Source organism: Mus caroli, unplaced genomic scaffold (genome assembly GCF_978045245.1).
Source record: "Mus caroli unplaced genomic scaffold, Mus_caroli_1 scaffold_15, whole genome shotgun sequence".
NCBI classification, from domain to species: Eukaryota; Metazoa; Chordata; class Mammalia; order Rodentia; family Muridae; genus Mus; species Mus caroli.
Genome location: NW_028227270.1, coordinates 29,453,762 through 29,471,870, shown reverse-complemented (window position 1 = coordinate 29,471,870; position 18,109 = coordinate 29,453,762). Strand labels below are relative to the sequence as shown.

Genomic DNA, 18,109 nt, shown 5'->3' with positions numbered 1-18,109 from the left:
GAAAGCACCCTTTCTTCTTGTGAAATTTCACTGGCAAAAAACCAAGCAGACTCCAAAGCTAAGGACTATAATTCTAGTACCCAACACCACCCGAAGCAGTTCGACTTCTGCAACATGGAAAGGGCAGACTAGAATCATTATCGAAGGTGTGTGTGTGTGTGTGTGTGTGTGTGTGTATGTGTGTGCGCGCTTGTATCCATACACTAAATCTGATGGGTACCTCAACTCTTTGAAGATAGGCTCTTACAGTGCCTTTGAGTGTTGTGCAGAAAGTCATTAAAACACCTATGAGGGTTAGTTACTTGTTTAGCTTTAATGTAGAGAATGGCATAGAATCCAGTTTGTTGGCAGAAGGTGGCTGTGTTAATCAATAATTTGTTAATAATTGTTAAGTTATCAACAATTTCTAACAAATTAATTTATAACATGATAATTTGTTAATAAAGAATGTTATTCCAATAATTATTCAGGAAGTGGGCTAGGACACATTTGTCTTAGGTGCTAGGAAAAGAAATATAAAGAAATCCATGTTCCTGACTGGTAGCATTTGGAGGTTGAATGTCCCCCATCAACCATGTGTCAATGATCTGGTCCCTAGGTGTGTACTATTGAAAGGGTCAGTGTCAGTTCTTCTAATAAGGAGCCATGGAGTGAAGAGGATTGGGGACACTATGACCCTTCCTGTTCTACTCTTTTACTTCCAGTCTGACCTGAGAGATTCTCCATGCCCATAAACCTTTTCTCTTTATAAGTTCACCATCTTAGGTATTTCATTATAGTAACAGAAAGGTGACTAATACAAAATAGTAACAGAAAGCTGGTCTTAAGGTGCTCCGAGTTCAGCTACGAGGGATAAAGAGCAGAGGGAAATATGTGAGCAAGTAAATAGCATACAGTGAAATGCCAAGCTAGGTCTGTTCTGAGGCTGGAGAGTTGGCTCAGTGGAAAAAGCATCTGCTGTGCAAGTGTGAGGGCCTGAGTTTGCATCCTCAGCATGCACCTGGGCATGACAGTATGCACCCTCACCTGCATCTGCATCTGCACCTGCACCTGCATCTGCACCTACACCTGCACTTACAACTGCAACTGCACCTGCATCTTCACCTGCACCTGCACTTAGAACGGCAACTGGACCTGCCAGAGGAGGGAGCTCACTGGCCAGCCAGTCAAGCCATCTTACTGCTTTGACACCATGCTGCATGAAGTGTCAGAGGGGTGACTGCTCTGGAGCATTGATCTAATTATGGCACTCCCTGACAAAAATCTCTCTGTGATTTCCTCTCACCTTCAGGATACAGCCCCAGCTGTTTAGCTGTTCAACCGAACACCTAGGGCCCCTGCTGATCTGTCATCCTTGTCTCCAGAGGCCTGTTTCTTCATCTGCTATCACATCCTCTGCTCTGTTGCTTCTCCGTTTGCACATTTGTTCTGAGACAGTGGTGAGCAGGGGACAGGAAGGAGGCACAGGCAACTTGAAGTTTCCATGTCTGGATGAAGGCATGGTGATGCCACCACTCACATAAGAAGCCCCAGAACCAGGCTCAACAGTATTACTGGGTCTAGAGCACAAGGCTGTGGCTGTCCTACTATGGGAGATGTCTGGGTCTGGAGCCTGGGGTTGAATCTTTAATTGGAGTGCCCTCTGTGTAGCAAGTCTGAGAACTGCCCAGGTAATGGGTAAGGTAGTATTCCTCAATTATAACTTCACTTAGCACATGTGTATTCTGAGCTGACCCTGTGCAGGGCTCTGTTTGGGGAATCTATACTGCTGTTTTGGGTAGCTTGGTTTTAGGTGACCTGCTAACTTACCAATGCAGTTCCTTTGGTCATATACATACTAGACTGCAGTGAAACTAGACAGGAAGCTTCCTTTTGCCTGGATAGCCCAACGCCACAACCTCGGCTGTTACTTATCCTCTCACAAGATGAAGTCAGCTTCAACAGAACCAATGGAAAACTAGGTATGAAATCTACTCCTCATCTTACAGCTGGAGATGGGTGTGTCTACCACTGCAATAGTGAGTTTATGCTGTAGGCTGTCCTTCCAAGGTCAGCCTTGTCTTGCGAAGTTACACTGATGTAATCTCATTGTCACCACCAGGGGTCAATACAACTACTCACTGTATGAGTTTGCAGTGATTGTTATAAAAATAAGAACAACATCTTATACACCGAATGAATTTTCACCAGACCTGGGAACCATCAAAACCGGACCTCTCGTGACTGGGAATTATCTCATCCCTTTGAGAATGTGAGGAGATTTAAGCTTGTCCTTACTATTCAATCAGCTCTGTTTAAAAAGCGTGACAGTGGGTTTATTTCTGTTTCTGGGGATCAACTCCAGGGTTTTGCGTATGCTTAGACAAGCACTCCTCCACTGAGGTACACTCACTCTCCTAGAGTTGCCTAAAAGCGCAGAACCCACTCTCCTGAGACACAGGCCTTACTCACCTCATTGAAGTGCTGGCTGGTTTTCATGATGTAAGGCGTCCTTTCGTTCTTGTCAAGCTTCATCCAGCCCTGCCCAAGAAACTCTCTGAAAGTTCAGAACAATACACAAAACCAGTGAGGTTTGTAAGAAATGTTGGCTGGACCTTGAGTAGTTGTGCAGATTAGACAGGCACATTTAAGTTAAAGTTCATTGACTAACATTCCTTGTCCCCCACCCCAACAATTGTCACTGGCCATCTCCAAATAATGTGTACAAGTCAAGCCGTCCACCACTTAATACTAAAATGAAAAAGATTCTGCCAGTCTCCAGTGTTTGGAACGTTGTCTCAATTACAGGCTTCTCTGAAGTTAGAAAATGTAGCCAACATAAGAGAAATGAAGTAAATGCTAACTCAACAGTCAAAAAGGCTATTCCCTCTGGGTTAAGTTTCCTAAATGCATCTGTCAAGATCTACACACATAGCCAGGCAGTGGTGGCTCACACCTTTAATCCCAGCACTTGAGAGGCAGAGACAGGAGGATTTCTGGTGTACAGAGTGAGTTCTAGGACAGCCAGGGCTACACAGAGAAACCCTGTCTCGGAAAAAAAAAAAGCCAAAAAAAAAAAAAATCTATACACATATGCCTGAAACATCTACCAGTTATTTCCAGCTGTGGAACTGTGTCCACATTTATATATCTTTCTTCCAAAGATCTTTTGTGACCAAAAAGATTCATTAGAACAGAATTCTTCCTTCCACTATGTTCTGGTTTTCTCTGAAGAATAGCACTTTCCAAGATTGGGGAGCTGAGCTTGGTAGGGAATAGGCTTCTGATGGCCTCCCTGTGCATTCACGAGCAGGTCAATAGACCTTACTGCTCATGGAACAATTGAAATAAGGCACGAGGTAATTATCTTGTGTGTGCACTTAGAAAACAATGTGGAAGGAAACCACTCTACTACATTTCTAATGTAGAAACACTGACTGGATCCTTCTGAAAGGTTCATTGTCTCTTGCTGCTGTTGATTATGCTCTTGGAGCCTTTTCTGCAGGTAGACATAGAAATGTGGACACTGTTCCACAGCGGGAAATAATGGGTAGGTGTTTTAGGCATACACAGAAAACGGGGAAATGGGAGTCCTAGAAGAGACCACAGCCAGAGCCACCATCAAGTTCTCTCTTGGCTCATTCTCCTCTCGTAGAGAAGACAAGAGCTCACCTTCAAAGCTCTGAGGGTAGGGTAGTGAGAAGGTGAGGAGGCAGTGGTGAAAGGGATATTGTGTTTCCTAACCTAAGTCTTCAGAATGTCACTGGGTTCATTTCAATGGTCAGTGGGCCAGATTCCTATTTTAACTCTGCTTCCATGTTCAGGAGTAGGTCTACAAATGCTGGGAAGCCAGAAGAAGAGAAAACAAAACGCATAAAGGAACAGTCTCCATGAGTATTCTTGGGCTCTTCCCTTATACTTTTCTATTACTATAGATATTACTATACATCTAACTGTCTCTCCCATCATCTCTGACCTCATCCCTCCATCATCAGGGTTGTCCTATGTATCACATGAAGCTCATTCCTGGGTCTTCCCCAGCTACACCATTATCTGGTGTAGTTACCAGCTATCATGGATAATGTGTGTTATAGTTGTAATTTGTCTAAACAAAGATCTGTTTATTGGTCTTTCAAATCAGTGTGATTGCTGAAGGCTTAGAGAACCCCCCCCCACACACACACTTTTATACAGGAGAAAATGAAGAGGTGGATCAGCCATGGAGCAGAATGTACTAGTTTACTGAGGTAGATGAAGACCTGAAGTACACATTACAACATCACCTTGGGTCACTGATTCTCAGAGTGAAGCTTTGGAACCCTCCAAACTATTTGGGGTTCTCATGAAAAGATGATTTTTTGGACCACAACCAAACCACTAAATTAAGAATTTCACAGGAAAATTTGTCTGAGAATACATTTCCTACATTTCCTACAAGATTCCCACATGAATTTAGCCATATTCAGTGTTAAGAACTGCCTTTGAAGCTGTTGTGATGTTTCTGGAATTTGAAGACAGAAAAGTACAGAGAACTTCACATTCTATGATAAGCTTATTACATACAGAAGAAACAAAGACCATCTCAAGGGTCTCTAAGTCAACACACCCAACATGAACTGAGACAAAGAGAAATCACGCATGCTAAAACACCTTGAGATGGAGACTCCCACCTCTGAGCATGGCTGAGTGCTCATGTGTATCTGTCTGCCTTAGAGATCATGGAAGCTTCTTGGCCAGCTACTTTCTGCTAGGAAACAGGGCACTTACTCGTAGGGGATGCTTCTGAAAACAATGTGGTCCAGGAGAGTGATCTGCTCAGCCAGCTCCATGGCTGACAACGACTCAAAGCACTCGGCCTTTGGACAGTCTGTCTGCAAGAGATGATGAAGCGGTGAATCACAGGGCATCCGTGGAACAGTAAGACCTTCTCTAGAGTCTATCTCTGAAGGAAGAAGGGCCGCAAACTCAAAACTATGAAAGCCAATATTAACATTTCCAAACAGCTGCCGGGTCCTGTGCTGACTGAGAACCTACTCATACAGCTTCATAGGCAGACACATGAACAGCCAGGGACTGGGTTATGTGAGTTTGCTCACTTCAAAGATACTGGGGCTAAACTTACCATTTGAATCATTATATCCTCTAATTTTAGGTGGATATCATCTTGATCATCTTGTGAAAGAGCCCTGTAAAGAAATATATAAAACATTCTCTATGAATAAGAGAAAATGGATATGCCAGAAAGCTATAGCTCTATTGGAAAACCCTGCTATTAAGGTTGCAAGCACGACCAAAAATGGAGTACTCCCTATCTCAGCAGGGCTTTCCTGTCTCTGCTTGTCTTTGTCTAGAGAGTGACTTTGTCTGGAGAGTGTCCCTGAACACAGGAGGGTGGCCTTGTCTGAGAAGTGACCTTGTACAGAGCTCTAAAGACAGCATAATTCAGCACACAAGTGCTGCTCTGGCTTCCTTACCACATGATAATGCTGTACGGTGGGACTGTGAAAGGCAGCCTGTTTTAGTTGAACAAGGCTTGCTCTAGAGACCCAATAAAAAACTCTACAAGGGACAGAACAGTGAGCCATGATCCCAGAGACAGGTGTCTGATACCACAGACTCCATAATTCTGTGGCTATCAGTCTCACAGACAAAGCCCCAAGCTCCTGGCATTCTAGCTAGACTCCACATTCACAGTTACCTGACTATAGACAGGTATGCTCCTCCCCACAGCTACCCTGCAACTGTAAGATAGCCCAGCCCACTATAAAAGGGGCTGCTTAGCCCCTCCTCGCTCTCTTTAAGCTTTCACCTTTCTTACTCTCATCTCTAGTCCCCGCTTCTCTCTCTCCTTTCGCCCCCCCCTCCACATAGCCATGGCTGGCCTCTCTCTTTCTTTTATCTTCTTTCTTTCTCTCTGTCTTTATACAGTAAAGCTCTAAAGCCATATACTGTTTCTGCTCATCAAGGCCTGTCATGCTTGAACGATGGGATAGGCTTTCCCCTAAAAAGCCTCATCTAACCTCCCTCCGGAAGTTAGATGACTGGAAATGCTTTCTAGGATGAGTGCAGCCAACCAAGGATCGTGTGTGCTGCAACTCTCACAGACATACAAGGACTGTGTCATGAAGGCAAGATGGTGATCCAGGATTAGTACTCATGAGAAGAATGAAAAGTTTACCCACACTGCTGTCTGGATCCACAGCAAGAATCCCTAGGCGCTGCCTCTTTTACCACGTGGTTCTACAGAAACCCTCACCACAGAAATCATGACCATAGTTCAAAGTCTCCCCTGCACAGCAGACCACAAGCTGCCCCCATCAAAACCAGATGATGATGGATAACACTTTGCTGCCAAGCATACAGCCTCTGATGCCCAGGAACCTGTGTCCTTCTGATCTGACAGAACCATGACTCCACCAGCAGCTGCGCTGGCCTTTACCTTAGGATGTTCGCCGTTGCTTTCCTTTCCTGAGGAAGAAGGTCCGGGTCTCGTAGAACTTCTTCTAGCAAGTTTAGAACATTCATTTTGAGTTCATTATTGAGTTCAAAATCCTATAAAATAAAACGAATCCTTTAAGACCTTCATTTCAGGGGTTAGCTCTGTGCCCCATAACACCAATTTTCATGACGGTTTCCCCCCAAACCAGGTATGTAACTGAAATTTATGGTCCCAGAGCTCCTCAAAGCATGTTCCTAGTGGTCTTGGCTTGAATGGTCTGAGTTGGGGCTGTGCTGTTATATTTCCGACAGTCCCCCCAGGAGATGAGGCAAGGTTAAATAATGTTGCTCGTGGGTCACTAGTTAGGCCTGGTCTCCAGCAGCCATTACAAACTCACCCCTCTTCTTGTCTCTAATTCCTCTGCCCTACCATATCCAACTTTCAACACACACTAGATCACACTGCCTGGAATTAACACACTTAGTTCCACAGAGGGGCATGCACGTCCTTAGCCTGGGACACTGTGCTCCCTCCCCAGGTGAATTCCCACTTATCTTTCTGGCATTGATTGCATTCTTTCTGGGAGCCCTTAATTGCCACAGTGGGTTGAGAGCTTTTCTGTTGTGCTCCATGGAGCACATAACTCACTATTATCATAATATAGTGTGGCATATTTTAAAGATTAGTACTGTCGCCTGGTTTTCTACTGCATCATGAGTAATATCAGAAATAAGCACATGGTAACTTAAAAATATTTGTTGTATGAATAAAATGTGTTATTTTATTTTTGTGAATAAAGATAAGCTAAAGCTATTAATATCATTGTGCTTATGTGTGAATCTACATACATATGCTAAAAGATAAAAAAATAAATGATACTCAAAAACTAATGTGTCCATGCCACAGACAAGAAAAACGTTAGGAAGAATTTGTGAGAATACTGATACAAAGAGGGAGGTATGGATAGACAGATGGATGGATGGATGGATGGATGGATGGATGGTGTGGTGGTTTGAATATGCTTAGTTCAGGGAGTGGCACTATTAGGAGATGTGACATTGTTGGAATAGGTGTGACCTTGTCAGACCAACTGTCACTATCAGGATGGGCTTTGAGAAACTCTTCCTAGCTGCCTGGAAGATATTAGTCTTCTCCTGCTTGTCTTCAGAACAAGTTATAAAACTCTTAGCTCCTCCAGCACCATGCTTGCCTGGATGATGTGCTTCTGGCCATGATGACAATGGACTGAACCTCAGAACCAGTTAAATGTCCTTTATAAACCAGACGGCCCCAGTTAAATGTCCTTTATAAGAGTTGCCTTTGGCATGGTGACTCTTTACAGCAATGGAAACACTAACTAAGATGGTAAATGGATGGGTGAGTGGATAGACAGATGGTTGGCTGGCTGGTTGGCTGGCTGGCTGGCTGGAAAAATAGGAGAGTGGGTGGATGGATAGGTGGGTGGATGGGTGGCTGGATTGGTGGAGGAATGGTTGAGTGGGTGGGTAGATGGATGGTGAATGGGTAGATAGGTAGGTTTACAATAATAGATGAATGCATATGTAAGTGAGTTGAAGTCTGAACTTTCTTTTATAGAACACCTCGAACTTGGAAGTTGGAGGAACAATTAAATCACCATTTTCAACCAAATCAGTCATCATTGACTCAGCTAAGACTCATGAATGGATGCTTAAGTGGTGGAATGTGGGGACTGGTGAACAGTATTGAGTCTCTTAGTGACCTTAGTGGGAGAGGAAGAGCCTAGTCCTGCAGTGACCTGATGTTGGGGGAAATTGGGGGGGTGATATCTAGAAGGGGTCTTCTCAAAAGAGAAGGGGAGGGAGGAAAGGGGGAAGGTTCTACATGAAGGGGTAATGAGAGGAGATGGGGCTTATATTGGGATGTAAAATGTAAAGTGAATAGAAACAAAAGAATGGATTAAACATTAATTTTCTTAAAATGTAAATGCCATGAAAGACAAGACAAAGAGAAACAATGAATATTTCCATATATATAAAGAAAACCAAATGAACAACAGTCCAGGGCCTGGATTAGAGCTGGGGCAAGGATGATTCACTGTGACTACTGACCAGATGGCCTGTGGCCTGCAGGACTCCACTCTAGATGGAGCACTGTACTGATGATGAGCTGTTCTGGGAAAACAAAGCAACTCAGGGTAGAGGTGACTGCTATCAAGCCCAAAGATCTGGGATGGTTCCCTGGGCCCTACAGGGTAGAAATAGATAAGCAAATGGCTGTCTGGCTTCCACACAAGCATGTGCGCGCACACACACACACACACACACACACACACACACACACACACACACAAGGTTTTCCTTAGATGTGATCATGTTGTTATTGGCTTGTTCTTAGATAGTAAGGGGTGGGGAAGATTCGAGAATCCACTGACAGAGGATTCCAGCTATGGGACACTGGACTGCTTTATTCTAGTGTGTTTCCATTGATTTGAAGACTTTCAAGGTAAAATGCCAGGGGACAAGAGAATAAAGATGTGAATCTGTGATTTTTGCACCCTTTTATGAAGGAAATTTTGGCGTACCATCTCCTGGCAGCATGCTGGTACTGTCAGGTCTTCAGAATGAGCTAGCACTACCAGGTCTACACAGGAGGCCCTTGCTCTCCTAGGCTATTACTCTGTGTGTACAGGCAAGAATGGTTACCTACAAGAATCTGTTACAGTTATTACAGCACATTCCATTATAATACTTGTATTGTTATAATATTAGCTGTATTTCCATTCTAATAATTACATTTTAACATTAAACAAAATGATTTTGAGGAATTAACCTCCTGAATCATTTTAAATGGTTGGAGACCAACACTGCTAATGGCAATTAGATAAAAAGAAAACAGTAAAATTTTACTACATATAGCAAATTAGGGCCAAAATGTCCATAATTTTATCAGTTCTCTACAGTTTAAAAATCTAACCTACTTTAAATTGAGTGTTAGAGCATCTCTGTTTCATGGCAAAAGGAACAGGACGCTATTCTCAGAACGTTCCTTTGACTATTTGCTAGCAGTGTTGGAAAACACCAGCCACTGGGGCCTGAGGGCAGTACAGATAGAACCTGTTCTACCTAGCTTTTATTTCAACCTGACATAAGCTGGAGTCATCTGAGAGAACCTCAACAGGGACACTGCGTCCATAAAATCAGGCTGTAGGTAACCCTGTAGGGCATTTTTAAAATTAGTGATTGATATAGAAGGCCCAGTAAACAGGGTGGTACCTCTCTCAGTTGGTGGTACCGGGCTCTGTAAGAAAGCAGGCTGAGCAAGCTGTGAGGAGCAAGCCAGTAAGAAGCACTCCTTCATGGCCTCTGTATCAGCTCCTGCCTCTAGGTTCCTGCCCTATTTGGGTTCCTGTCCTGACTTCCTTTGATGATGAACTGTGGTGTGGAAGTGCGACCCTTTCCTTGCTTTTGGTCATGGTGTTTCATCACAGCAATGGTAACCCTAAACTAAGACAATATCTATCTTACTAATATTAAATCAGGTTTCCATAAAATGTCACCTATCCAACAGATCTTCATTAAACGGTGTGTGTGGATAGCCTAGTTATATCTTGCTGCTGTTTTTTTTTCTTCATCTACTCCCCACCCCCATCTCAAGGTAGAGGTGTTTATATTTTTAAACAATTAATGACCTTGTTTGTTTCCATCTCTGTGAACTACCAAAGGAGCTGACAACCACCAGGATTCTATTTCCTTAATGAATATTTGATATATATTAGTGAGTCTTCATGTAGCTGTGTTGAGACTCTAATGATGCAAATAATCTGATTACCGTAAGCAGCACGATTACTGTGAAGGACACCAGCCTTCTGCTCAGGCCTTGCTGAGAGCTAATTAGTGATTAGTTAGAATCTTTGAGCAGCTGCTGGGCTACATCCTGGGCTGAAGAGGGGCTGTTCTGAAGCCCCAGGGTGGCAAATGTGAAAGGTCTCCTAGACTCACGGCTTTGTAAGATGATGAGGATAAGTAAGAGGTCAGGGTTCAGCCCTAAATAAGTCATTGGTGAGGGTTCAGTTCTAAATAGTCCATTGATATAGCTCACAGAACACTGCAGAGAAGGGGACAGAAAGAATGTAGGAGCTGGAAAAGAGAGAGAAGGGCAGTGAAGCCCCAGCCTCTAGACACAACACACCCAATATAATCACAAACTCAGCAGCTGCAATGACTTGCCCTGAGCCAGTACAACACACGCTGTTTCAACAGAGAGTCATGGATGGACAGGGATTGTGGTTGGCTCATGGAACCCACCCCTTCTGAACCACAGGCAGTATGGGCTTGAGGATGGGGAGGAGGGACTACTGTCTTTAGTTATGTACCCTCTGGTGAGACCACTAGACACCAGTGGATAGTTCCAATACTAAGGCCACACAGAAGGTCCTAGCAGAGCCCTGAGGAACACAACACAGATGAACAAGAGCATAGAAAAGAGATTTGTAGGGAACAGGACATGGGAAAGGAAGGGAGGCAGATGAGAGAATTCTAAATACATTACATCCATGCATGAAACTGTCAAAGAACAAAATGAATGAACATATCTTGTACAAGAAAAACTCATATAAAAATTTTACTAGTTAGCAAAAAAAAACCCATCATATAAACAAATATATAATTATTGAGCTACTGGTAAGAAGCAAAATAAATCTAACATTCTTCAATAAAAATATTTTTAAATGTAATTTTACTCTTCTGAACTTTGGGGAGGCTGGCCTGAGCACCCTTTTAGAAGATGATGTGAAAATTTTGCTGTTGGCTGTCTGAAGCATGGTGCATGGTTATTTCTGAATATTTGTTCTCATGCAACATGGCTAACATAATCAGGTAGTGAGTTTTGTGTTTGCTGTTTACTGTGTTTACTGCTGTTACTGCCTGGGACTTTTTTGCCATGAAGAATCCTATGAATTCAGTTCTTCCTCACCAGCTAGGCTGTGGAGGAAGCAGGGAACAGGGGACAAGGGGCAAGTTCTGGCATCCCTTGTAATGCATGAGCTGCTGAAGCTGGGAAAGGACCATCACATGAGCAAGAACACAGAATTTTCATCTGACTCTGGTTACCTGTGCTGCTGAAACTTCTGGGTGCACAGTAGTCACCGGGGTTGGGATGGTGGACACTTATTGTCTGGTCCAGATGTTTGGAAAGGCAAAGAGACTGAATTGTTGTTTCAGATTTGTTTTATTTTATATGTATGCGTGTTTTGCCTGAACATATGTATGTGCACCATGCATGTGTCTAGTAATCACTAGATCTCCTGGAACTAGAGTCACTAATGGTTGTGACCCACCAAGGCAGATGCCAGGAGCCCAAACCTGGCCCTCTGTAAGAGCAGGAAATGTTCTTAGCCACTGAATTATATCTTCATCTCCAAGATTCTGCTTATAACAAACTCTGCAGTGACCAAGTTTCAGGATCAAGACATTACACTACGTTTGTTTTACCTTTAAAGCCAAAACCTTTGATGAACTCACAGGATATTATGTTATTCACAAATGAATGTAAAAATACACAATTGGTCATTGAAAAGTTTTTTTTTTATTACGTATTTTCCTCAATTACATTTCCAATGCTATCCCGAAAGTCCCCCATACGCCCCCCCACTTGCCTACCCACCCATTCCCATTCTTTTGGCCCTGGCATTCCCCTGTATTGGGGCATATAAAGTTTGCAAGTCCAATGGGCCTCTCTTTCCAGTGATGGCCGACTAGGCCATCTTTCGATACATATGCAGCTAGAGTCAAGAGCTCTGGGGTACTGGTTAGTTAATCATGTTGTTCCAACTATAGGGTTGCAGATCCCTTTAACTCCTTGGGTACTTTCTCTAGCTTCTCCATTGGGAGCCCTGTGATCCATCCAATAGCTGACTGTGAGCATCCACTTCTGTGTTTGCTAGGCCCCAGCATAGTCTCACAAGAGACAGCTATATTTGGGTCCTTTCAGCAAAATCTTGCTAGTGTATGCAATGGTGTCAGCGTTTGGAAGCTGATTATGGGATGGATCCCTGGATATGGCAGTCTCTAGATCGTCCATCCTTTCATCACAGCTCCAAACTTTGTCTCTGTAACTCCTTCCATGGGTGTTTTGTTCCCAATTCTAAGAAGGGGCACAGTGTCCACACTTTGGTCTTCATTCTTCTTGAGTTTCATGTGTTTAGCAAATTGTATCTTATATCTTGGGTATCCTAAGTTTTGGGCTAATATCCACTTATCAGTGAATACATATTGTGTGAGTTCCTTTGTGATTGTGTTACCTCACTCAAGATGATGCCCTCCAGGTCCATCCATTTGGCTAGGAATTTCATAAATTCATTCTTTTTAATAGCTGAGTAGTACTCCATTGTGTAAATGTACCATATTTCCTGTATCCATTCCTCTGTTGAGGGGCATCTGGGTTCTTTCCAGCTTCTGGCTATTATAAATGAGGCTGCTATGAACATAGTGGAGCATGTGTCCTCACCGGTTGGAACATCTTCTGGATATATGCCCAGGAGAGGTATTGCTGGATCCTCCGGTAGTACTATGTCCAATTTTCTGAGGAACTGCCAGACTGATTTCCAGAGTGGTTGTACAAGCTTGCAATCCCCCAACAATGGAGGAGTGTTCCTCTTTCTCCACATCCTCGCCAGCATCTGCTGTCACCTGAATTTTTGATCTTAGCCATTCTGACTGGTATGAGGTGGAATCTCAGGGTTGTTTTGATTTGCATTTCCCTGATGATTAAGGATGTTGAACATTTTTTCAGGTGTTTCTCTGCCATTCGGTATTCCTCAGGTGAGAATTCTTTGTTCAGTTCTGAGCCCCATTTTTTAATGGGGTTATTTGATTTTCTGGAGTCCACCTTCTTGAGTTCTTTATATATACTGGATATTAGTCCCTTATCTGATTTAGGATAGGTAAAGATCCTTTCCCAATCTGTTGGTGTTTTTTTTTTTTTTTTGTCTTATTGATGGTGTCTTTTGCCTTGCAGAAGCTTTGCAGTTTCATAAGGTCCCACTTGTCAATTCTCGATCTTACAGCACAAGCCATTGCTGTTCTATTCAAGAATTTTTCCCCTGTGCCCATATCTTCAAGGCTTTTCCCCACTTTCTCCTCTATAAGTTTCAGTGTCTCTGGTTTTATGTGAAGTTCCTTGATCCACTTAGATTTGACCTTAGTACAAGGAGATAGGAATGGATCGATTCGCATTCTTCTACATGTTAACAACCAGTTGTGCCAGCACCATTTGTTGAAAATGCTGTCTTTCTTCCACTGGATGTTTTTAGCTCCCTTGTCGAAGATCAAGTGACCATAGGTGTGTGGGTTCATTTCTGGGTCTTCAATTCTATTCCATTGGTCTATTTGTCTGTCACTATACCAGTGCCACGCAGTTTTTATCACAATTGCTCTGTAGTAAAGCTTTAGGTCCGGCATGGTGATTCCACCAGAGGTTCTTTTATCCTTGAGAAGAGTTTTTGCTATCCTAGGTTTTTTGTTATTCCAGATGAATTTGCAGATTGCACTTTCTAATTCGTTGAAGAATTGAGTTGGAATTTTGATGGGGATTGCATTGAATCTGTAGATTGCTTTTGGCAAGATAGCCATTTTTACAATGTTGATCCTGCCAATCCATGAGCATGGGAGATCTTTCCATCTTCTGAGATCTTCTATAATTTCTTTCTTCAGAGACTTGAAGTTTTTATTATACAGATCTTTCACTTCCTTAGTTAGAGTCACGCCAAGATATTTTATATTATTTGTGACTATTGAGAAGGGTGTTGTTTCCCTAATTTCTTTCTCAGCCTGTTTATTCTTTGTGTAGAGAAAGGCCATTGATTTGTTTGAGTTAATTTTATATCCAGCTACTTCACCAAAGCTGTTTATCAGGTTTAGGAGTTCTCTGGAAAAGTTTTGTTTTTAAAAGCATAGAATGTTCTTTCTAATGAAAAAAAATATAAATCAGGAAGGGAAGGCATTTCCCCCTATTTAAATCCAGAGAGAGGATATTTATAAGTCTGGCTGATTGCATTGCATCATAGAATGTAATTTTGGCTGCATTTCAGGACCCTCGTCTCAGTGAAGCTCATTGTCCACAAGATGGCACTGCTGGGCCACCATACTATTGGGAGGTGCCCGTGCTGGATGTGTCCAGTTGTCTGGTGAACAGCAGGGGAGCAGGATCTGCGACCAGAGGGACTCTCTGAGCCTATTGCAGAAGTCATTATTTCCACAGGATCTCCATGCCCCTCTGCCTCAAATGAATGAATCACAGGCACTGAGACAGAAACATTAGGGGGTTGTAAAGAAAACAGGAAAAAGGAAAAAATAAGAAGAAAAGCGAGGGCTCCAGGAAATATGGAGTGCCACATTTCAATCTGTCTCTTATTCTTTTGACAACAACTGTTGAGAAAGTCAATATGCAGGTGCTGGGGAAGGAAGAGCACCTGTATGGGCAGGTGGATGGGCAGATGGAGGAAACAGTAGCTAAAGACACCTAGAGCACAGGCTTGAGAAGGTGATGGGTGAGCAGAAGGGACCAGGTGATGCTCTGCTGAGGCTTAGAGCAGCAGTGGAGGCTGAGACAGTCTAAGCACAGCACAGAGGCAGAAGCCAGAGAGAGCAGGTCAAAAGTCTCTAGGTGGGACTGCGCACAATGGACACTTACTCACAGTGATTGCCAAGAGAAGAACCAGGGAGATGAGGTTGACAATGACTGTCTCGAGCTTGGTGCCACCCCAGGCTAGGTGTGAGTACCATTTCAAGTGAGCAAAGTACAGAGCCTCTCATTCAAACTTCAAGAGGCAGCAAAAAGCAGACCCTGATCTGGACTCCTATAGTGCTGGCCACTACAATCCTTCAGAAGGGAACAACTATGGACCCACTACTAGTAAGACTGGCTTGGGATATGTGGAACCATGAAAGGCAGCCTGGCTTCTGGTTGAGCTAGGTTTGAAACCCTGGTGACCCCACAGGTGACCCTGCAAGGGACGGTAGGTGTTTTGCTACACTCGCTCCTCAATGCCAGGCCCCTAACATGAGGCAGCAGCTCTCCATAGGCCTGTGGCCATCAGTCACGTAAGGGCAATGTCCCAAGCCTCTCCACAGGTAGGAAACCACAGGTCATGTAGCCTCAAGACAGATCTACATTTTAATGAGGTACCTAAAGTTCTGAAGGGCTTAGCCAATAAACTCCCCTTCCCAGACACTCCTCCCTGCAAAAGGTATTTAACCTCGGGCCTGTCCTGAGAAGGTGGGATACAGTTTTACTCATCACCACTCTCTGCCATGACAATAAATGCCTTAAAGCCATGGACTGTCTCTTTTCATCAGGATCCTCTGTGGGGAGCAATGGAACAGGTCTTCATCTAAAGAGCTGAATGCTAATCTCTCGCAGAGAGTCTCTCAGCTCTCCCAACCATGGCTTCCATCAAGCCAAGCCAAGGACTCTCTCCTCCATGTGGGACCCAGCCAGAGCTCTCCTCCACCTTTTCCTTAGGACTAGACTGGATCCAGCCCATGGGCTCTCACTCCATTCTCAGCTCTTCCGATGCGTCCAGCGGTGCCTAAGTGCCCAAGAGCTTGAGAACCAGATGGTCCTGGTCTCTCTGCAGGCCCGGGGATCTGCTAGCCAGCTCTGGCAGTCCCCGGGACCTCAGACTGCAGTTTCCCATCCCCAGAGATGAGTCCCATGGCTTCCCATAGTCTGATGCCTGCCTGGCGCTGGTGTGGGGTCTGTGTAGTCAAAACCTCTAACCCACAGGGATAGCAGCCTATAATGTGAATGCTGCTCGAGTTTGGAACTGTTTTTTCACTTGTACTTCAGATCCTGGTTCCAGTCTGAACAAAGTAGTTTGCATTAGTAAGATTTAACCACACAACAGAAAAGTAATCCATAAATTAGGCCTAGTCACACAGACTGTAATCTCAGCTACTGTGGAGCTGTGGCAGGGCGATCGGAAATTCAAGGTCAGCCTTAGCTATTGAGTGAATTCAAGGCCAACTTGGATAACTTAGACCCTCACCCCCACCACACTTCAAAATAGAAAATAAAAACAGGGATGGAATATATGGAGCTCAGTGGAAGAGCATTGGTCCAGAATGTTCCAAGGCCCTTGGTTCTATCCCAACTTCTGGAGAAAAGAGAGGAAGACAATAAAGTCTGTGAATAGATAAGCCCCAGCATGGTCACCAACCTATACTGGTAGCTTGAGCAGTCATTCTTTCCAGAGAGCAGGGTAAGAGTCAAGGAAAGCTACAAGTGGCCAAGGCGACCCCAGGACACTGGGGAAATCTAAATCAGTAAGGATAATCCAAGGAGACAGAGAATTGTGACTGTAATCAGCAGTGTAGTCTAGCAGTGGCCAGAGATTTTAAAAGTGAGGACCATGCAGAGCAGAGCAGATCAGCAGAAACAAGTTTAAAACCACAAACAAAGATCCATAAAGCAGGTGCGTAGGATGTGTTGGGTTCTAAACCTAGAGATGGGGGCTCAGGTTGACATTCAAAAAAAAAAAAAAAAAAAAAAAGAAAAGTATTCATTGACTTTCTACCTTCTTGAACTACACAGGGAAGACTTTACATTGTGCTGCAGAATAAGACGCTGCATAATCTCCCCGGGATACAGGCTTGGGATGATTCTCTGCAGTCCCCATCGCAATGAAGCAAAGGTTGCACTCCTTCAAGCCAACCATGCTTTCCACTCTGTGTCCTCCTCCTGGCCTGTGGGGCCCATACTGTGAACAGGGCCCAACACAGCATCACAAACTCATTTAAAATATTATGAATTGCTGTTTGAGACTTGATCTTAAACATGAACTTGCAGATGTCAGTACTGTTTTGCAATGTGTCATTGTGACCATCAGTCATCAAGTGTCAAATGGAAGACATGTTTGATAGAAGTTTAAAATTGAAAGCCAACTTCAGGAGGGGCTGCCCTGGCTAAAAGCTGGTATGGGAGCCCTTGAGAGAGACTGGCTCACCTTGTCCTGTTACATTCTGGCTTGCCCATGTTCACATCTCTAGGCTGCACTGACTCTGTATCAGCTCCTCTCTCTGTAGACACTGTAAAGCTCAAGGAATTTCAAGCTCCCCATTACCCAACTACAAAGGAATGTAACAGCCTCTTCCTTTGCATAATGGGTGCAAAGGGAAAACACAAGGAAGGACAAGAAGTTTGAAAGTAGACCCTGCAAAGCAATAGCACAGTATCTCTACATTTCCCAATATATTATGTTCAATGCTTAGTAGTCACTCCTTAACTATGAGAGTTCTTGAAACTACAAAGAGGATCAGGATGAAGGAAACCTATGCTCAACTATCCCCTAGAAGCCTACAGGCTAGGTACTAAACTCTAGGCACACCCTCAGCCCCTCAGCCTCTCAGCACAGTGCCTTGTTCCTGGCTGGCCCATGCATATCTCTTGACTGAATGAGCACAAATCCACTAGAGGACAGGAGGTGATGAACTGCCTAAATCTTAAACTGATGATATGGAAAACCAGTTCAGCAGATATGAAGTGGAGGTTCTAGGAGAAGGCAGAGTACAAAATGCAGATGTATATTAAAATGAAAATGCTGGTTAGAGGCCAATGGTGGTAGTGACACCGAGTCACTGGAAAGTGCTGCCTAGGAAAACATTCCTTCAGCCACATTCTGATGAAGGACTCTGAGTTTGCGACTTATGAAAA

General features: G+C 43.8%; 1 protein-coding gene across 2 annotated transcripts in view; it reads right to left on the bottom strand.

Annotated features, from left to right (window-relative positions):
* Positions 1–18,109, bottom strand: part of Rasgrf2 (Ras protein specific guanine nucleotide releasing factor 2) — a 233,932-nt gene that overhangs the window by 10,771 nt on the left and 205,052 nt on the right. For both annotated transcript variants that reach the window (XM_029468511.2, XM_021180496.2), the window contains exons 19-22: positions 6,419–6,531; positions 5,102–5,165; positions 4,747–4,850; positions 2,452–2,536 (exon numbers count right to left, since the gene is read on the bottom strand). In XM_029468511.2, coding sequence (XP_029324371.1) covers positions 2,452–2,536; positions 4,747–4,850; positions 5,102–5,165; positions 6,419–6,531 — 366 coding nt within the window. The remainder of the gene's footprint in view (positions 1–2,451; positions 2,537–4,746; positions 4,851–5,101; positions 5,166–6,418; positions 6,532–18,109) is intronic.